Source organism: Hypanus sabinus, chromosome 4 (assembly GCF_030144855.1).
Source record: "Hypanus sabinus isolate sHypSab1 chromosome 4, sHypSab1.hap1, whole genome shotgun sequence".
Classification (NCBI taxonomy): domain Eukaryota; kingdom Metazoa; phylum Chordata; class Chondrichthyes; order Myliobatiformes; family Dasyatidae; genus Hypanus; species Hypanus sabinus.
In genome coordinates, this window is record NC_082709.1 from 14,756,574 (window position 1) to 14,774,723 (window position 18,150).

At 41.0% G+C, this 18,150-nt stretch overlaps 1 protein-coding gene across 2 annotated transcripts in view; it reads left to right on the forward strand.

The window, feature by feature from the left end:
* Positions 1 to 18,150, forward strand: part of LOC132392507 (dipeptidyl peptidase 4-like) — a 206,413-nt gene that overhangs the window by 76,199 nt on the left and 112,064 nt on the right. For both annotated transcript variants that reach the window (XM_059966451.1, XM_059966452.1), the window contains one exon: positions 6,382 to 6,477. In XM_059966451.1, the coding sequence (XP_059822434.1) occupies positions 6,382 to 6,477 (96 nt within the window). The remainder of the gene's footprint in view (positions 1 to 6,381; positions 6,478 to 18,150) is intronic.

The following is an 18,150-nucleotide window of genomic DNA, read 5'->3' on the forward strand; positions in this document are numbered from 1 at the left end:
CTTTATTTAGCTTAAAAAAAGTTATGTTCATAACAAAGGAGACCATCCAATTAAAACAGCAAAATGTAAATCTAATTTCAAACTGAAAGCAGTTATGTGGATGAAGGCGATATGGAGTTCTATCATCCAGGTGCCAATAGATGCAACTGAGCAGAAGATTGGGCTGGCATGAACCAGATGGGCCAAAAGGTCTGTTTCTCTTTCACTCTAAGGGCATTACATTTGTAGGGTATTGGAACTGGTTCTTGGGAAGTGCAAACCAATACAAGTGAGATGGGGTACACTACAAAAAGATCAAAATATGCCATAAAGGGAGTTAGGAATGCTAACTTAATATTCCTCATTTCAGGGCATTTAGTTGAGGAAGAGAGAAGGATGAGACAACGAACGTTAGAAATATGGGTTAAAAACATTTGTAACCCCGAGTAAGGATAATATGTTGATTACCACATGACAATAGACAGTAGGTGCAGGAGCAGGCCATTCTGCCCTTCTAGCCAGCACCTCTATTCACTGTGATCGTGGCTGATCATACACAATCAGTACCCCGTTCCTGCCCTCTCCCCATATCCCTTGACCCCGCTATCTATAAGAGCTCTATCTAACTCTCTCTTGAAAGCATCCAGGGACTTGGCCTCCACTGCCTTCTGGTGCAGAGCATTCCACGTATCCACCACTCTCTGGACGAAAAAGTTTTTCCACAACTCTGTTCTAAATGGCCTACCCCTTATTCTTAAACTGTGGCCTCTAGTTCTGGACTCACCCATTAGTGGGAACATGCTTCCTGCCTCCAGTGTGTCCAATCCCTTACTAATCTTATATGTTTCAATCAGATCCCCTCTCATCCTTCTAAATGAGACTATCACAAAGTTATTTATAGAGTCATGGTAAAATACAGCATGGAAACAAGATGTAACCCATGCTCAATCACTAGGACCATGGCCCTCCATACCCATACCATCCATGTACCTAACTAAACTTCTCTTGAATATTGAAATCGAACTCGCATGCACCGCTTGTGCAGGTAGCTCCCCAAAACACATGAAAGCCCCCTGGTTTCCTTGGCTGTGTAAGTCTGGGGAAAACACACTCTGGTCCTGCAAAACCCATGAGATTGGGATGGCTCACCCACCCCAAACCCCGGTTTGTGTGGATGCTGTGCAATTTCCTACCCTGTTACAGACAGCACACTGCTTATGATTAAAGGAATTATATTTATGAACCTTAACCAAAGAGTTAGTAAAAAAAAAGAGAAAAAAAAATGTTAAAGGGCCCATTATAATTAAACAGTGCACAAGTTGGAGCTCAACTCTTCCCGGAAGTGATATTCACTGATCCTCAGTCAACCTCGGCACCTTGCTCCATCGGGTTACGGTCCCCCACCAGGTTGAATGCTATGATCGGTTCTCGCCAGCGTCTTCTCTCTTCACCTCCGGCCAAGCAAACAACCCGAGCTCACAAAGGCCCGCACCCCTGATTGGACGGTTCACATTCCAAAGCCCCCGTTATCTCTAACCACAACCCAAATACTGCTTCCACAGAAAGACCGTTTTGTTAGAATTGAAACCTTTCCCGGGTGTTACACACCCAACCTGGCTGTGGAAATCTACTCCCTCGGGATACAGAGTGGAGTCGGCCCTTCTAGCCCTTAAAGCCAAGCTGCCTCAGCAGCCCCCGGCAAACCCAATTAACTCTTTAGAATGTAGAAATTAACAATTTAGAATGAACAGTTAACCTACCCAGTTTGTCTTTGGATCGCGTGAGGAAACCCGTGAATTCCACGGGACAGACGTACAGAGCCTCTTTACAGATTAGCACTGGAATTGAACTCTGAACTCCGGAACACCCCAAGCTGTGATAGTGTCACGCTAACTGCTATGCCACCACGACAGTGACCTTAAGAATTCCAAACAGGCTGAAGGTGAGAAGAAATAGTAATTAAATTTCTAAGAAGTGCAAAGGATTCAGTGAGCAATAGCAGGGGAGATTTTATTTGCCTTGACGTTAGTTGGTACACAGAGAATGTAAATGCAATGGAGGTCACGGCATTCCTGGGCAGACCCTTTTCAGCCAGTTTGAAGAGAATACAGTCTGCAAGATGTGGGCGAGGTTGAGAGTCCTAGAGGAGACAAGTGGCATCAGTGGAGACATTTTTGTGTCAGTGATCATAATCCGGTTTGATTATGCATAGTTATGGAAAACCACAAAGATGAAATAGGATATAGTTTCCAAATCTGGGTAAAGCTAATTTTGATAGTCTGTTTATCCTGATGACTTTGAACAATGAAGGAAATGAAAAGGTAACTTTTGCGCGGATGTGGAGGATTTGGGTAAGGTTTGTAATGAATCGTAGAGTTAATAGAGAGGTTCAGCACGGAAGTAGGCCCTTCAGCCCATCTACTCCTTGCTGAAACCATTCCCATTGACCTGCTCTAGGAATATTGCACTCCATATCCTTACCATCCATGTACCTATTCAACTTCTCTTAAATATTGAAATCGGGCTCGCATGCAGCACTTGCGCTAGCAGCTCGTTCCACACTCTCTCAACATTCCGAGTGAAGGAGTTTCCCCTTACGTACCCCTTAAACTTCTCACCTTTCACCCTTAAACCCATGACCTCTGGTTGTAGTCCCACCCAACCTCAGTAGAAACAGCCTGCTTGCATTTGTCCTATCTATAGCCCTCATAATTGTGTATACCTCTCTCAAATCTCCTCACAATCTTTTACATTCTAAACAATACAGTCCTAACCTATTCAATCTTTCCTTATAACTCAGGTCCTCCAGACCTGGCGATATCCGTGTGAGATTTCCCTGTACTCTTTCAACCTTATTTACATCTTTCCTGTAGGTAGGTGAACACAACTACACACAATACTCCAAATCAGGCCTCACCAACATCATATACAACTTCAACCTAACATTCCATCTGGACCTGTATTCCCGGATCACTTTGTTCTACCACACTCCTCAATGCCCAAACATTCACTGTGTATGACCTACCTGGTTGGTCCTACTGAAGTCCTACTTGTCCGCATTAAGTCCATCTGCCATTTTTCAATCTATGTTTCCCTCCGCAACCCCTGAAAGCCTTCCTCATTGTCCACTACATCCCCACTCTTGGTGTCATCCATAAATTTGCTGATCCATTTAACCACATTATCATCCAGGTCATTGATAAAGATGACAAATGTCTGCCAAAAGAGGGGTTCAATGCCAATGTTGCAGTTAAGGCAGATGACTGTGAAACATTAGATGAGTTTCTGTCACAAAAGAGCAAGTATTAAGGAGGATGGCATCTCTGAAATGGACTAATGTAAAGCCCAGACTGAAGTATAAAAAGGAAAAAAAAAACCTGAGGATTCACTGACTACTATTTTTTAAAATGTATTTATTGAGATGCAGCACAGAATAGGTCCTTCTGCCACTTCAAGGTACACCACCCAGCTATTCCCTGATTTATTCAAATCCTAATCATGAGGCAATTTGCAATCACTAATTAACCTACCAATCAGTAGGTCTTTGGAGTGTGGGAGGAAACCGGAGCACCCAGAGGAAACACACGTGGTCACAGGGAGAACGTACAACCTCTTTACAGGCAGCACTGGGAAGTGCTGTGCCAACCACTGTGGTACCATGACTCTAATGATTTTTTCAGTTATTCCTGGGTACAAGACCACAGGAGTTGTACCATTTTTAGTAAAGGAAATATCGAGTAAGTATGTAATCAGAATCAGAATCAAGTTCATTGTCATTGGCATGTGTCGTGAAATTTGTTAACTTAGCAGCAGCAGCAGTTCAATGTAATGCATAATATAGAAAGAAGAAAAAAAAGTAAATCAATTATGGTGAGTATATCTGTGTATTGAATAGATTAAAACTGTGCAAAAACAGAAATGATTATATATATTTTTTTTAAAAAGCCAGTTAGTTCAGCCTCAGTGGGGATCAAGCATCTGGAATCCCTTCCAAGAGATAACATAAGACTTTATTTACAAAGGCACAGATTTAATCCAAGACAGCAAACATGGATTTTAATGGAAGATCATGCCTGATTTAAAACAGAAAATCCTCTCACAGATGAGGTAATTTTTGCAAAAGGGCAAAGAGATGAATTTGGTAATCTCTCATCAGAACATGAAAAGAGAGAAAATGAGTTAGCTTTTAGTCACTGTGAGTGTGGAAGAGAATCAGAAAGGACAAAGGAAATCTCTTTGTTTGGGCAAGGCTAGGATTGATCAGGGTAGAGCAAGTGAAAACAATATTACAGCTATGATGTGCAGGTTAGGGATGTTACTGAAATGTGAACTAGAATGAGAGTACTAGAAATACCCAGTGGACCAGACATTGTCTGCTGAAAGAGAGAGAAAGAAAAAGGTAGAATTAATATTAGAGTTAGCTAACCTTACAGCAGAATGCCCTGTTCTAGAAGGTAAATAGACAGAATCTAGATCAACTAGCAGATGTGTCAAAACCGGTAGGGATAGATGTGAAGCAATTGGTAGGAGGATTTGAGGATACTATTAGTATAAGACTCTTTAAAAGATTGAGTGGAAGAGGCGGACACCAGTAAATAGTTTACAGTTTGTAGATTGTGACAATGCAACAGAGATTAGGTGCAATCAAAGACTTACTGCTCCTTTGGCTGGAAGTACAAGAAAAACTATATGAAATTCCTGAATGTGCACGTATATTACCAACAGCTCTGCTTGTTGCATCAGCTTATACTGGAAAAAAAACTCTTGGCAATTGCAGGGGTTCCAAACCTTTTTTATTAACAGAGGTGTCTGTGGATACCAGGTTGGGAATCTCTGTTAGAGTATGAAATATAGTAACAATCATTCCTCGGTTATTCCACATCACTCAGAAAACCCTGACATAACTTCTGCAGCAGGACAATACAATTTCCCATCGGGCATTTTTCTGAAACTACTGGAAGGGAGATTGAATCACATTTTCCTGAGACACCTGTCAATGGAGAATCCCGGGACAATGTAGTCTTTCTTCTACAATGTTAGATTAGGAGATCTTCAAGGTGAGGAAATCACTTAATTATGTTTTCTCCTCTCCCATACTAAAACAATTCCTAAGGCTATTCCATGATGTCACGATCTGAGTTCTGCCTCCCGATGGAAACCTACCACTGCGCACACTTTTGGTCTCTGATACTCTATTCTTCCTATTGCACAATTTGTTTATTTTTTTGTGCAAGGTGGGTTTAAGGTTTGATGTTCTTGTTGTCATCTGCATGATTTGTTTTTTGCGCATGGGAAGGTTGGGGGAGGCTTGATGTATTTCTTTGAATGGCTGTCTGAAGAAAACGAATCTCAGAGTTGTAATGTACCTTGAACTTTGAACCTCAGTTTTCCAGTCTTCCCACCCCTGATCTGCCAAAAACACAGTACCCACCTATTCCCAGTCTTCAAAAAACACACAGCCAGGCTCTGGCAATCTACTTCCTGAAAATTGTTTGCTCCCCATCTTGATCTTTCAAAAGCATATTGTAAATTATATGCATTTGATCATTTCAGTCAGTCACATGCTCTAGAAAGACACTGATGGTGGCCCCATGTAAACCTTAAGAAAACACACTGTCAGGGATATGTCACAACATAATTTCCAGATTTCCTTTCCTTATCTCATTAACCAACTTTGGGCTGCAGTGCAAGCCCAAATCGGAACGTGGCTGATGATTTCCTGAACCTGAGGTTTGAAAAGAAAGATTTATCAACATTTTTTAACCAACAAAATACGGAAGTAACTGATTTAAGCTTTAAGATTTTGGGAGTAATGCCAACTTTTACTCTAAAGAAGGCAATGACAAAATGACCATTTGTTCCTCTCTGATACATTGCTGCACTGCACCGGAATGACAAAGTATGGATTGTTGTAATGTGTACAAAGTCACCAGAGAGACACAGCTGGTAGATATAAAGTAGTCTTTTATTTGACAAAGTGAGGCACTCTCTGAAGGAAGAGGCCTGTTCAACCCAATATTACATGGCATTTTATATGCTAAAGATGAAAGGACAATTCAATAGTTACAATGTACCTACAATGCTTCCTTTGAATTACATATAATTTTCAAACCTCCATCTTTGCACCCACACTCCAGACACACAAAAATGAATGTTAATCAGCATTGTCTTTTTTTTTAAATGAACTGAAATCCGGAGTTCTAGGAACTAAAGTAATTTAAATTTAATCTACAATCCATGTTCACGTTTAAGGATTGGTTGCTGAAGTTTACATTGTGTTATATATCCCAACTCCAGACTAATGCCTGAACATTAGAAAATTATTAAATATTGTGAGCTAGTTGTATAGAAATCTTTCAAAGTTGGTCTTTCATATTGAAAATAACTTTTTTTTTAAATTAGGAGACAAGGAAAATGGTCAAGGTCGAACATTTACCTTAGATGACTTCACAGGCGGAAAATACTCTTATAAATCATATCCTATGATTTGGATATCAGGTAATCATTAATAGTTGATTGTTTTACTCCATAATTACACTGACTTTAAAGTTGTCAAAGGGTTAAAGATTAAAGTGGAAGTGTGTGGATAAAGACTGGTATGGTTTTATGAATGATATTCACTTTCCAGGGCCCGAGAAGCTTATTGCTAACCTCAGCTTTCTTGCACAGTAGCATAACCTTCCAAGGGAGAGAGTTCTTGTTGACTAAGTCACACTTCTAACCAATAATTCTTGCTTTGGCTCTTGTTGAAGACAAGAGAACAATGAGGTTCCCATTGGCCCATGATCAAATCAAGAGAAACATGTTGGCCTAAATAAACATTGCATTCACCTGATAAATGAAACAGAAAAAACATCATATGCAGATGATGTCAATTAACAGCAAAACAGTATAAGTGAAAGAAAGCAGTCAGGATTGGTAGAAATAACAGAAAGAAGACACAGTCTATGGTTTCTAGAGTGGACAACTTGTTTGTGTGTAACTACAAACAAGAGAAATTTTGCAGATGCTGGAAATCAAGGTAATACACTCAAAATTCTGGAGGAACTCAGCAGGCCAGGCAGCATCTATGGAAAAGAGTTATCAGCTGACACTCCAGGCTGAGACCCTTCAGCAGGACTGGAAGGAAGAGTTAGAAGTCAGAGTAAGACATCAGGGGGAGGAGAGGAATGGGTACATGGTAGGTGATAGGTGAAACTGGGAGAGGGGCAGGGGTGAAGTAAAGAGCTGGGAAGCTGATTAGTGACAGAACTAATGGGTTGGAGATGGGGGAATCTGATAGGAGAGGACAGAGGCCATGGAAGAAAGGTGATGGGCAGGTAAAGAGATAAGGTGAGAGAGGGAAATAGTAATGGGGAATGGTGAAGGCGAAGGAGGGAGCACAATTACCAGAAGTTCAAGAAATCAATGACTATGCCATCAGGTTGGAGACTACCCAGACGAAGTATAAGGTGTTGCTCCTTCAACCTGAGTATGCTCTCTTCACAGCAGTAGATGAGGCCATAGACTGACATGTTGGAATGGGGCATATGTAACTTGTTGGTATGTCTTTTAGGTTTGTAAGAATTGCCCCGGCATTTGGAAATCATTTGTCATTTAGTAATCTTGTGTAATTTGTAAATTCTTTATATGTTATAAATCCTCTTTGACTTTTGAGTCTATGTCAAGAACAACTTGTCTGAATTTCACAAAAAATAAAATGAGTTTAAAACTACATTGTTCCCTGCGAGTATCTCCTTGTTGGTAGGGAGGGTGGGCCCACTGCTCAAATAAGACCATATGAAAGAGGAACAGAATTAGCTCATTTGGCGCATCGAGTCTGCTCTGCCATGTCATTATGGCATTATCCAATTCCCTCTCAGCCCCAATCTCCTGTCTTCTCCCCATATCCCTTCATGCCCCGACAAATCCAGAATCTGTCATCCTCTGCCTTAAGTATACCCAATGACTTGGCCTCCTCAGCTGCCTGTGGCAAAAAGTTCCACAGATTCACCACTCACTGGCTAGAGAAGTTCCTCCTTATCTGTGTTCAAAATGGATGTTCCTCTCTGCTGAGGTTGTGTCCTCTGGTCTTAGATGCCCCCAACCGTAGGAAACCTCCAATCCACATCCACTCTTTCGAGGCCCTTCAACATTCGATAAGTTTCAGAGAACCCCTCCCCCCACTCCATTCTTCAGAATTCCAGTGAATACAAGCTCAGAGCCATCAAACACTCCTCATATGAAAAGCATTTCAATCCCTTAATAATTGTCCTGAACCTCCTTTGAGCCGTCTCCAGTGACAGCACATCCTTTCTTAGATAAGGGACCCAAAACTACTCACAATATTCCAAGTGAGCCCTCAGCAGTGCTTTATAAAACCTTGATTACATCCTTGCTTTTATATTCTAGTCCTCTCAAAATGAATGCTAACATCGTATTTGCCTTCCTGTCCCCAGACTCAACCTGCAAATTAACCTTTTGGGAATCCTGACAAGGACTCCCAAGTCCCTTTGCACCTCAGATTTTTGAACTTCCTCTCCTTTTAGGAAATAGACTGCATTTTTACTTCTTCTACTAAAGTGCATGACTATATGCTTCCCGACACTATATTCCATCTGCCACATTGCCAATTCTCCTAATCAAAGTCCTCTGTAGTCTCTCTGCTTCCTCAACGCTACCTGCCCCTCCACCTTTATTTGTAATTCTGGTGATTATTGACAGATAGACCTCACCGTAAATCCTGAAGCAGGTTCTTGACCCCAAACATTAACTGTTTAATCTTTTCCATGGATGATGCCTGAACAGCTGAGTTCCTCCAGCATTTTGTATGTGTTGCCTGGATTTCAAATGTCTGCAGATTTTCTCATGTCTGCTCTCCAAACAGTGTCTGTGATCTTCTTGCGCACAGTGTTTTTGTTTGTTTCCAACTTATGAGCAGTTAGGGCTACAAAGAGTAATCAGGGATGGAACACGTCAATAATTGGGAACTTGTAACTTTCTATTTAAACTTCCAGCATGACATTTAGCAGCTAATGACATAAGTTTATTTCTAGAGCACTTTTTATACTATGTCATTCAAAGTGCTTTAAAATGGGATAATGAAAATAAAGCCAAAAATATGTTAGTTAAAAACAAAGTGAAATAAACAGATATAATACGACCATAGCTTTAAGTTTTAAGGGAATTATCAACATAATCTAATCTGATCCTAAGTTAGTTCAGGCACAAATAGCATACTCCTGCTTTTGTTCCTGATCTCATTTTGCTCAAATAGTTCAATAAATAAAAGAATTGACTTGAATCCTGAACTCCTACCTCATTAGCTAGATAGCACAAAATGCTTATGAGCCATTTATATTAGAAAAAATTCCAGATTTGTTTTCTATTCAATGTGTACATTGTGAAAACATTTGGGCCAGTTTGCGATGTCCCATTGAGAAGCATGGCAAACATGACTACACTCTGAACCCCTAATGCACATCACTAGTCACAAGTCTCCAGGTGGAGAATTTGCCATCGACCACCACCCTCCGGTTCCCACCTTCATGCCAATTTTGAATATATCTCGCTATAATTCCCTGCATGCCATGAGATCTTATCTCCCAGACCAAACTATCATGTGAGAACTTGTTGAAATCCAAATATACACCATCCACTGACCTACTCTCATCTTTTTTTTTTTGATTATCATTTCAAAAAATCCAGAAGATTTGCCAGGAATGGCTTTCTGTGCACATAGCTATGCTGACTTCTAATTGGACTACCCAAATGCTGGTAGATCCTGTCCCTCAGAATTTGCTCCACAAATTTTCCACTATGGATGTCAAGTTGACAAACCTGTTGTGCCTTGGATTGTTCTTGCTGCCCTTAACCAAAGGAACAATATTAATCACCCTCCAGTCTTCAGTAACCTCATGAAATGAAGCAAATATCTCCACTATCTCTTCTCTAGCCCCATACAAAGTCCAAGGATGCACTCATTCAGGTCCTGAGGATTTATTCACCTTAGAACTGTTGGGGAGTATTTAAACTAATCTAATAGGGGGATGGGAAACCGAGTAATAAAGCTGAGGATAGGGCAGTTGGTAAACAAGTTGATGTAGTGTGTAGTGAGTCTGTGAAAAGTACACACAGATAATAGGGCACAGTCGCACTCAGTGAAATGAGATCAAGAACAACATGATAAAAAATCAAAAAGGGTGATGGATGTGGGACTGAAGGTGAAATATTTGAATGTACACAGTACATGGAATGAGAGTGCATTGAGAGATTAGCAGGTATGACTTTTTGGGCATCACTGAGTCATGGCTGAAAGAAGATTATAGTTGGGAGCTTAACATCCAAGGATATACCTTGTATCGAAAGGACATGCAGTAATGCAGAGGGATGGGGAGGTTCTGTTGATTAAAAATCAAATCAAATCCTTAGAAAAATATGACATAGAATTGGAAGATGTAGAATTGTGAATAGAGTTAAGGAACTTCAAGGGTAAAAAGACCTTGATGAGAGTTATATGCAGGCCTCTATATGGTAGCCAGGGAAATAAATTACAACGGGTGATAGAAAAGGCATGTAAAAAGGGCAATGTTAAAAATCTAGTATCTTGCTAGTATTGGAGGATTTCAGTATGCAGGTCAATTGGGATGATCAGATTGGTGTTGGATCCCAAGAGAGGAAATTTGTAAAGGCCTATAAGAAGGGTTTTTGCAGGAGTTTGTGGTTGAGCCAACTAGAGGAAAGGCAATTCTGGACTGGGTGTTATGTAATAAGCCAGAGTTGATTCAGGATCTTAAAGTAAAGGAACCCTTATGAGGAAGTGATTATAATATGATAGAATTCACCCTGCAGTTTGAGAGTGAGGAGATAAAGTTTGATGTATCAGTATTACAGTAGAATAAAAGGAATTACAGAAGCATGAGAAAGGAACTGGTCAAAGTTGATTGGAAGGAGATATAATCAGGAAAGAGAACAAAACAGCAATAGTTGGTGGTTCTGGGGGCAATTTGAAAGGATAGAGCAGGCATGGGCAAACTACGGCCCGCGGGCCATATGCGGCCCGTTAAGCTTTTTAATCCGGCCCGCAGAACTTGATGAAATTATATTAATAAACCTTGTTAACGTTTTTTCCTCGCAATTCTGGCATTTTCCCAATAGATGATGCACTCTATATACATTGACCTTTGTTGGGGTGCAGCGTATTACTCCACATTTGCGCTTTACTCTTTGTTCGGCTCGACCTATTTGTGTGAACAGGCGTTCAGCATCATGAACATCAACAAAGCCAGCCACAGATCCAAGTTAACTGACCAACACCTCAGATCCATCCTGAGAATCGCCACAACAAAACTAAATCCAGACTTTGATGCGCTGGCTAAAAAGGGAGACCAACAACACTGTTCCCACTGAAATTAAAAATAAGTTTCTTCGTTGTGTTATGTAAAAAATGCATTTGAAAATATTTTTTTCAATAAGCCTTACATGTTACATGTCATTTCTGTTAAGTGATGGACATGAGTAGTGCGCAGGTGCACGTACGTTCTCAAAATAAAAAAATGTGCTCCAGATCAAATAACGTGCTCTGCATACTGGCGCGCTGTCACTGTTCTGTCCTTGTGCTGGTCGTTGTTGAGTTTTGGCACGGGGACAATTGAATAAGAAGGAGCAGGACAAGTAGACCTGCATCTCCTACCGTTTTTGAAATAAAGACAGTCAGGAGGAGAGTGATGATGATAATATCTTGAAGGATAACAGAATTTTCAGTGCTTTAAAATAATAACTGTTACTATTAAAAAAAGCTGTATTTTACTCATTTAATTTTCAGTGTTTTAAAAGTCCTTTCTATATATAGCTAAATTCCATGGGACTTCAAAGACAGATATTTTGTTGTAATACATTTGTTCATTTTCAATTGAAATTAAAGCACATGTTTTCTACATATCCCATGATATTTTATTTTCTCTTATGAGGTGTATTACCAAAACACTCCATCCGTCTGCTCCTGGTCCGGCCCCCCTGTCAAATTTTAGAACCCTTTGTGGCCCACAAGTCAAAAAGTTTGCCCACCCCTGGGATAAATGCATTACAAAGATGAAGAGATATTCTGAAGGAAGTTGAGATGTCCATAGCTCATGAGGGAAGTCAAAAAGAGCATAATAGCAAAAGAGAGGGCATATAATATAACAAAAAATAGTGGGACATTAGAGGAAAAGGAAGCTTAAAAACCAACAGAAGGAAACGAGGAAAGCCATAAGGAGAGAAAAGATGAAATATGAAGGTAAGCTAGCCAGTAATATAAAAGAGGATGTCAATTTTTTTCAGATATTTAAAGAGGTAAGAGTGGATATCAGACTGCTGGAAAATGGCGCTGGAGAGTTGTAATGGGGGAAAGAAATGACAGACAAACTGAAAAAGTATTTTGTATCAATCTTCACTGTGGAAAACATTAGCAGGATGCCAGAAATTCCAGAGGATCAGGAAGTTCACAAGTGAGTGTATTTGTGATTACAACGGAGAAGGTTCTTGGGAAGCTGAAAAGTCTGAAGGTAGACACATCACCTGGACTAGATGGAAATACATCTCGAGGTTCTAAAAGAGATACCTGAAGGGATTGTGGAAGCATTATAATAATCTTTCAAAAATCACTAGGTTCTAGAATATTTTTGGAGGACAGGAGAATTGCGAATGTCACTGAATTCTATGAAGGGATGAAGGCATAAGAAAGGAAATTAGACTGGCTTCAGTGGTTGGGAAAATGTTGGAGTCCATTATTAAGGGTGAGGTTTCACAGTACTTGGAAGTATATGATAAAGTAGCACAAAGTCATAATGTATCCTTAAGGGGAAAACTTGCTTGACAGCTCTGTTGAATTTCTCAAGGAAATAACAAGCAGGATGGACGCAGAGAGCCAGTGGGTGTTATTTACTTGGATTTTCACAAGGCCTCTGACAAGCTGCCACACATGAGGCTGAGGATGAGAGTGTATGGTGTTACAGGAAAGATACTAGCATGGATAGAAGGTTGGCTGACTGACAGAAGGCAGAATGGGAATAAAGGGGGCCTATTCCGCTTGGCTGCCGGTGACGGGTGTTCAGCAGGGGTCGGAATTGGGACCACTTCTTTTCATATGATACATCAATGATTTGGATAATGGAGCAATGGATTTGTGGCCAGATTTGTAGGTGATACAAAGAAAGGTAGAGGGGCAGTGTTGAGGAAGCAGGGAGTCTGCAGAAGGTATTGAACAGGTTGGGAGATCAGGCAAAGAAGTAACGGATTGAAAAAAAAATTGAAAATCAGAGGTACAAAGTCCTTGTGCAGGGTTCTATAAAGGTTAACTTGCAGTGATAAGGAAAGCAAATGCAGTGTTAGCATTCATTTCAAGACAGCTAGAATGTAAGAGCAAAGATAGATAAAAAGCATTACAAGGCATTGGTCATACCACACTTGGAGTGTTGTGAGCAGTTTAAGGGACCTTATCTAAGAAACGATGTGCCAACATTGGCGAAGGTTCAGAGAAAGTTCATGAGAATGATTCCGGAAATGAAAGGGTTATTCGTAAAAGGAGCATTTGATGTCTGTGGGCATGTTCTTACTGGAATTTAGATGAATGAGGGTGGATCTCATTGAAGCCTATTGGATTTTAAAGCACCTCGACAGAGTGGATGGGAAGAGGATGTTTCCTATAGTGGTTGACTCTAGGACCAAAGGGCACAGCCTCAGAATAGAGGGACCTTGATTAGAACAGAGATGAGAAGGAGTTTCTTTAGCCAGAAGCTGATGAATCTGTAGAATTTATTGCCACAAATGGCTGTGCTGCAGAGGTCAAGTTATTGAGTATATTTAAATTGGAGGTTAACATATTCATATTCATATTCAGGGCATCAAAGATTTTAGGGAGAATGCAGCAGAATGGTGTTGAGAGGGATAATAAATCAGCCATCATGGAATGGCAATAAAACATAGGAGCAGAATTAGGCCATTCAGCCCAATGAGTCTACTCCACCTTTTCATCATAGCTGTTCCTGGATCCCATTCAACCCCATACACCTGCCCTCTCACCATATCCCTTGATGCCCTGACCAATCCGGAATTTATCAACTTCCGCTTTGAATATACCCATGGATTTGGCCTCCACCACAGTCTGTGACAGATCATTCCGCAGATTCACCACTCCTTGGCTAAAAAATTCCCCCTTACTTCTGTTCTAAAAGGTCACCCCTCAATTTTGAGGCTGTGCCTTCTAGTTCTGGATAACCCCAGCAGAGGAAACATCCTCTCGACGTCCACCTTATCTAGTCCTTTCAATACTTAGTAGGTTTCGATGAGTTCCCAACACATTCTTCTAAATTCCAGTGAGTACAGGCCCAAAGCTGCCAAACGTTCTGCCTATGTTAACCTGTTCCTTCCTGGAATCATCGTCATGAACCTCCTCTGGACTCTCTCCAATGACAATACATCCTTTCTGAGCTAAGAGACCCAAAACTGTTGACAGTACTCCAAGTGTGGCTTGACTAGTGTCTTGTAAATCTGCAGTATTATCTCTTTGTTTTTATATTCTACTCCCCTTGAAATAAACGCCAACATTGCATCTGCCTTCTTTCCCTCAGACTCAGCCTGTGAATTAACCTCCTGGAAGCCTTGCACAAGGAGTTCCAAGTTCCATTGCACCTCTGATGTTTGAATTTTCTCCCCATCGAGATAATAATCTGCACGATTGTTCCTTTTACCAAAATACATTATCATACACTTCCCGACACTGTATTCCATCTACCCTTTTTTAGCCCATTCTTCCAATTTGTCTTAGTCCTGCTGCAATCACAGTGCCTCCTCAGCACTCCCTACCCCTCTACCTATCTTTGTATCAACAGCAAACTTTGCCACATAGGCTTCAACTTCACTATCTAAATCATTGACAAACAATGTGAGAAGTAGCAGTCACAATACTGACCCCTGAGGAACACCACTAGTCACTGGCAGTCAACCAGAAAAGGCCCCCTTTATGGCCCGTCACTGTCTCCTGCCTGTCAGCCATTCCACTATCCATGCCAGTATTTTTCTTGTAACACCATAAGATTTTATCTTGTTAAGCACCCTCAGGTGAGGCACCCTACCATATGTCTTATGATCCTAATGCACTGTAAAGCTGCAGGTATTTCCTCGCACATAATATGACTGTCCTCCAGAACATCTCTCCTTGTTACCCTCATCTCTCGAACAACTATAATATTTTCCTCTGAAAAGAGGAAAATATTCATCTGCTGATCTTTAAGTGGGCCTACTCTCTCTCTCTAATCATCCTTTTACACATGATATAGCTATTGAACCTCTTGGGATTTTGCATGTCATACTGCCTCTTTGTCCTTCTCATTTCCCTTTTTGGAGTATTTTTTATCTTTTTATAGGTATCAAGGGATTCACTTGACCACAACCTTCTGAAATCAATAAAATGTTTCCTTCTCTTCCTTGGCCAGTTTCCTCATCAGCCAAGGTTCCTTAATTTGTTTATCCATCACCCTGAAAGGAACATTAAGCTCCCATACACTTGACATGACATTTCTTAAAAGCCTCTCACTCGTTCATTTCCCTACAACTGGTTCACCTAATCAACATTTGCTAGATCCTGCCAAATTTTTCCAAAATTAGCCATGTTCCAGATTGAAACACTATCCGTAAGACCTGCCTTATCTTTTTCCATCATTATCTTAAAAGTAATAGAATTATGGCCTCAGGAGTCAAAGTGGTCACTGACTGCCTCTTCAGTTACTTACCCTGCCATGTTTCCTAAGAAGAGGTCCAGTATTGGATCCTCCCAAGTAGGGCCACCCAGAAACTTTTGTGGACACATTTCATAAATTTTACATCCTTCATGTTCTTAACATTCTGCATTCTATAGTCAATACTGGGAAAACTGAAATCTCCCACTAATGTAATCTTATTATTTAAACAACTATGAGCAATTTTTCTACACACCTGCTCTTCAAACTCCTGCTGACTATGGGGACTATGAAGAACCTCTATAAGGCAGTCCCACTAGAGTGACTTTCCCCTTCTTGTTGCTAAGCTTTACCCTGTTAGATCCTAGTTTTAATGTACCAGTACTTCTAGTTCTGATGAATGAGGCTCCTTCAGTGTAATTCAAAGAATATCAGGTCCCACTTGAAGAGTACACCTACAGGAGGTGTCAGCATGGTCACATAAGGGAAGGTGGCAGCAATTCTTGGTGTCTTCAACATTGATTCCAGACCTCATGTGGTTTCTTGGCATTGTCAAACATGAACAGGGAGATCTCCTGATTACCACCCTGCATTCTCCTTCAGCTGATGAATGAGTACTCCTCCTCTTTTTACACATGGTCGGTGTAATGGAAGTAACCAATTCACAGAATACACTCTGAATGAGGGACTCTTGTGACTGTCAGGAGAGGGAAAGGAAATGGGCAGCTGCTTGGTAGGTTGTCCCGCTCAAAAGATAGTAAACCACTTTAGATACTGTTGAGGGAGACAGCATACCAGGGGAGAGCTGCAGTGACCAGATCTCTAGCATTGAATATGGCACTGTGGTTCAGGAGGGAAGTGGGAGAACAAGACTGCAGTACTGATAGGTGATCCCATATTTAGAAGAGTAGACACAAGATTCTTTGAATATGAAAGAGACTCCTGGGTGATATGCTGCCTCCCAGGTACCAGGGCTAAGGACACCATGGATTGGGTCCACGGCTTTCTAAAGGGGGAGGATGAGCAGCTCCAGGTCTTTGTACGTACTGGTATCAGTAACACGGGTAGGAAAAGGGATGAAGACCTAAAGAGAGAATTTAAGGAGTTAGAAAGCAGAAAAGTAGAACCTCCAAGGTAGTATTCTCTGGATTGCTGCCTGTGCCATGCACTGGTGAGGGTAAGTATAGGACATTTTGACTAATGAACTCATGGCTGAGGAACTGGTTCAGGGGGCAGGGGTTCACATTTCTGGATCGTTGGGAACTCTTCTGGGGAAGGTACGACCTGTAACAGGCTAGACCTGAACCCGAGGGGGGACCAACATCCTTGCAGGCAGGTTTGCTGGAGCTGTTAGGGAGGTTTGAAACCAATTTGGCTGGGGGATGGGGACTGGAGTGATAGGGCTGAGGATGGGGCAGTTGATACACAAGCAGGGGCAGTGTGTAGTGAGACGGTCAGGAAGAACAGGCAGATGAATGGGCAAAATTGTAGTCAGTGAGATGAGCTGAAGTGTAACAAGCTGCAGTGTAACAGGGGGACAACATCAACAGGGATGATGAATATAGGACTGAAGGTATTTTATTTGAATGCACTCAGTATACTGAATACAGTAGATTAACTTTTAGATGAACTTGATAAGTATAACATTTTGGATATCTCTGAATCATGGCTGAAAGAAAATCATTGTAGCAAGCTTAACATCCAAGGACACACATTGTATCAAAAGTACAGGTGGGTATGCGGAGGGGGGGTTGTGGTTCTGTTGGTGATAAATCAAATCCTTAGAAAGAGGATCGGAAGATGGTGAATCTTGTGGGCAGAGTTAAGAAATTGCAAGGCAAAAAGACCCTGATGGGAAATATATACAGGACTCTGAACAGTAGCCAGAATGTGAGGTACATGTTACAATGGAAGATAGAAAAGGGTAGTCATAGGGCGTTTCAATATGCAGGTAGATTGGGAAAATCAGGTTGGTGCTGGATCTCAAGAGAGAGAATTTGTAGAATGTCTATGAAAAGGCTTTTTAGAGTAGCTTGTGGTTGAGCCCACTCAGGGAAAGGTTATTCTGAATTTGGTGTTGTGTAATGATCAGGATTTGAATAAGGAGCTTAAGTTACAGGACTCCTTAGGAGGCAGATAGTACAGTATGATAGAATTCACACTGCAATTTAAAAGGAGGAACTAAAGTCAGATGTAACAGTATTACAGTGGAGTAAAGGGAATTACAGAGGCATGAGAGATGAGCTGGCCAATGTTGACTGGAAGGGGACACTAGCAGGAGTGACAGCAGAACAGTAAGGCAGGAGTTTCTGGAAGTAATCTGCAAAGTGCAGGGTAGATACACCCCAAAGAAGAAGTAGTATTCTAAAGGCAGGATGCTGCATCAGTGGCTGACAAGGGAAGTCAAAGACATCATGGAAGAAAAAGAGAGGGGAAAATAATAGAAGAAAAAATATTGAAAAGTTAGAGGATGGAA